At 44.0% G+C, this 3,877-nt stretch overlaps 1 protein-coding gene across 1 annotated transcript in view; it reads right to left on the reverse strand.

Moving 5' to 3' along the window:
* The window catches only part of AGO4 (argonaute RISC component 4), a 51,589-nt gene that overhangs the window by 19,444 nt on the left and 28,268 nt on the right, over nt 1-3,877 (reverse strand). The window contains exon 7 of the mRNA XM_004704971.3: nt 3,648-3,735. Within this exon, the coding sequence (XP_004705028.2) occupies nt 3,648-3,735 (88 nt within the window). The remainder of the gene's footprint in view (nt 1-3,647; nt 3,736-3,877) is intronic.

Below are 3,877 nucleotides of genomic sequence, written 5' to 3' on the forward strand. Positions count from 1 at the left end.
ATCATCTATGTGTTCTTTGTATCTAGGCACTTTTAAACTTGGTGCAAAGATTCTGCAGAGGGGATTCAAAAAGTTCATGGGAAACGGAGTTAAATGATGATGATGGAGGTTCCCACCAACGGTTTGAAGTCCTCTTGCACAGCTCTGTAAAGCTCCATGGTTTCTCGTTCCTGAAGGACCCCATGCTTCAGAAAGCAGAGGGTCAGTGGAAAAGAAGAGAGCTCTGAGGTGGGCGGACAGAGTGGCTACAGTCATGGCTGAAACCAGCAGTTTCATTTCGTTACAGGAAGGGTCCTTCTGAATGAGAACTCACGTGAATCCGAACTGACTTGATGGCACCTAGCAGCAACGTGTGAAGTAATTATATCACAAAAAAGGCATGGCTCTTTGAAACAAATGTTAAAATTCTCAATAGTTATTTCATAAGGTTTGGATAACTACCCCCCCCCACCCCCACTTCCTTAGAAAAGAGGTCAGTATTGCCACATGGGAAGAACTGGAGGAAATTATGCTAAGTGAAGTAAGCCAACCATAAAAGGACAAGTGCAACATGAGTCCACTGAGGTAAGCTTAAAAATGGGGCATAGAGGAAAAGCTACTATATACATACATTCCTGGGGTGAGGTCCAGGTACTATACATTCCTGGGGTGAGGTCCAGGTACTAGGGGAGGGGCTAAACCCAATCCAGGGATACACATGACAACCAACTAAATAGGAGGGGAAAAGAAAAGAGAAAAAAAAAGACATGGAGGGGTAGGATCAGGGCCCTAACCCACCCAAGGGGAAGGTATGGTTTATATCTCCACAGGAGAGGGAGAAAGAGACCAGGCTTCAGCCCGGTGCTGTGCACCAAGATGGGAATCCAACATAGCAGCATGTAGTAGGGAACCAATATAGAGGTCTGCAGGACTGGCCCCAATCCCATCCCAACTACAGTATGTGGAACCCGCCCCCCTCCCCGCAAGAATGCACTACAGAGGACAGCACTGGAGCTACAGTTTGGGGAAAGGGGCGTGTCTGATCAGAGCACACAGGAGCAAATGAAGGGGGAGAGAGAGAGTGGAGCCACCAAGCCCCGAGGATGGTATTCCTGTTCAGAGCAGACAATGCACAGAGAGGACCATAGGGCTGGCCCCACCACAAGACACAATGTCCCTCACTGACCCATAGCACTACAGGGAATAACACTGGAGACACAGTGCAGGAATTGTGCCCAATCTGACCCAATCACACTGGGGCGAAACACTAAGGGCATGCAACAGAGCAGTAAGGGGAGCAAAGTGATGAAGTCCCTGAGGAATACCAAAAATAGACTTTGGGGACAGAATGTGGCACCCCATGAGACTGGATTGGAAAACACTCCTAAAGGTCAAAACACAGACCTGAAACTGTTTATATGCTTTTCAGTTTATGGACATTGGCTTTCTTTTTGTTGTTATTTTGTTGTGTTTTTTTGTAGTTGGTGGTAGTGGTGGTCTTGTCTTCCTTTGTTGTTTTGTTTGGCTTTGCCTTGCTTTTGCACTTATTAATGTCTCTGCACATCTATCTAGATAAGATAGGCAGGAAAAACAATTTAGAGGAGAAAACAACAGGACTGACAGGTCTGAGGGGACACGGGAGAAGGTGAGGTGACAGAAATGAAGGGGGGTGGGGAAGTCAACCAACCTAGGGACAAGGGAACAACAAGTAAACTAAAATCAATGGAGAGAAGGGTATAGGATGCCTAGTGGGGCTTAATCAAGGGCAATGTAATAGCAAGGAATTACTGAAACCCAAATGAAGGCCAAACATGATAGTGGGACAAGAGGAAAGTAAAAGAAAAAGAGGAAAGAACTAGGAGGCAAATGACAATTATAGAGGTCTAAATACAGGCATGTACATAAGTAAATATATTTATATATAATGATAGGGAAATAGATCTATGTATTTATATTTAAGTATTAGGGTAGCAGATGTTAAGTATTAGGGTAGCAGATGGACATTGGGCCTTGACTCAAGTACTCCCTCAACGCAAGAACACTTTGTTCTAATAATCTGGCATTCTGTGATGATCGCCTTCCTGACACAATCACTGAAGACAAATGGGTGCATAAGCAAATGTGGTGAAGAAAGCTAATGGTGCCTCACTATCAAAAGATATAGCGTCTGGGGTCTTAAAGTTTTGAAGATAAGCAAGCGGCCATCTAGCTGAGAAGCAACAAAGCCCACATGGAAGAAGCACACCAGCCTGTGCGATCATGAGGTGTTGATGGGATCAGATATCAGGCATCAAGACCCAGAACAAAAATCATACCAATGTGAATGGGTGGTGGGGAGTGCAGAGTGGAGACTCAAAGCCCATGTGTGACAATTGGACATTCCCTCACAGAAGCGTCACAAGGAAGAGATAAGCCAGTCAGGGTGCAGTATAGCACTGATGAAACATACAACTTTCTTCTAGTTCTTTAAAGCTTCCTCCCCACACTATCATGACCCCAATTCTACCTTACAAATCTGACTAGACCAGAACATATATGCTGCTACAGATAAACCCCTCAGGAGCAATAATGAGAATAGAGATACCAGGAGGGGAAGGGCAGGTGAGGGGAGAAAGGGGGAATTGATCACAAGGACTGACATATAACCCTCTCCCAGGGGGACGAACATCAGAAAAGTGGGTGAAGGGAGACAGTGGACAATGTAAGATTGAAAATAATAATTTATCATTTATCAAGTGTTCATGGGAGAGGGAGGGAGGAGGGAGAGAAAAAATGAGCTGATACCGAGGGCTCAAGTAGAAAGAAAATAAGTGAAAATGAGGGTACAGAAAGGATGCACTGCAGAAGCACGCCTGACACTGACACAGGGAAGAAGCGGGCTAGCTGCAAAGTGAGGAGGAACAATCTACCCCAAGATTCAAAAGAAATGTATGTCTTCACGGGACAGCCCCCCATTCCTCATAGGCCTTCCTAGACCACAAGGGTCGTATATTGGGAGCTATAGCAAACGGTAACATGAGGGAGGCATGCACATCTCAGAATAATCAACCGCTTGAGATCAAAAGGACAGCATGCACCTGAGGACAAAGTTCAGGAAGGCTAGGACAGGAGGAGGAAGGTGACAGGAAGCAGAGGGAGGAGTGGGATGAGCGAGGCCACACTGTGGGATTGCAATCAATGACACGAAGCAGAAGAGGATGAACTGGCGTCTGGAAAACGGATGTGCTCGATAAAGCTTCACCCAATTCACAATAAAAAGTGAGAAATACGGCAACGAATGTACAAATGCACTTGACACAATGGATGGATGTATGGATTGTGATAAGAGTTGTATGAGTCCCAATAACATGATTTTAAACAAACAAAAAGTAAAAAATAAATGAAAGAATTACTAACTACACTTACAGTATTCTAAATAACACTTAGACTTATTGCTCAGTCTAAGTTAACCAAGAATTAGCACATTCTGTTTAAAAGGGTGACCAAAATTAAAGGCAGGAAATGATTTTGATAAATCTCTCTGTCAAAAACCTGTTATTGGTGTTTTGAAGGAGAGGTTCATTGACCTTGGGTATCACAGTACAGGATCACCATTTCTCTAAGGATTAGGGTAGCTTTCCTCTGTTACCACATCTGTGGTGCTATCTTTTGAGACGTGGTTCACATACGTTTGATGACTGGCTGGCCGCCTCGTCACATTACAGACCCGATACTTTCGTTTCATCTGTCCGCAGTGTGTCACCTCAACTTTAAGACCTGAAGTTTAAACAAACAAACAAATACAGGCAAAACACATTAGTTACGGTGACAAAACCAGATTTTTTTCTATTTCTTTTATTTATCTTTATCATTTTATTAGGGGCTCATACAACTCTTATCACAATCCATACATACATCA

This window comes from Echinops telfairi, unplaced genomic scaffold (assembly GCF_000313985.2).
Source record: "Echinops telfairi isolate 266 unplaced genomic scaffold, ASM31398v2 ScPeMD7_7457;HRSCAF=8495, whole genome shotgun sequence".
Taxonomy (NCBI): domain Eukaryota; kingdom Metazoa; phylum Chordata; class Mammalia; order Afrosoricida; family Tenrecidae; genus Echinops; species Echinops telfairi.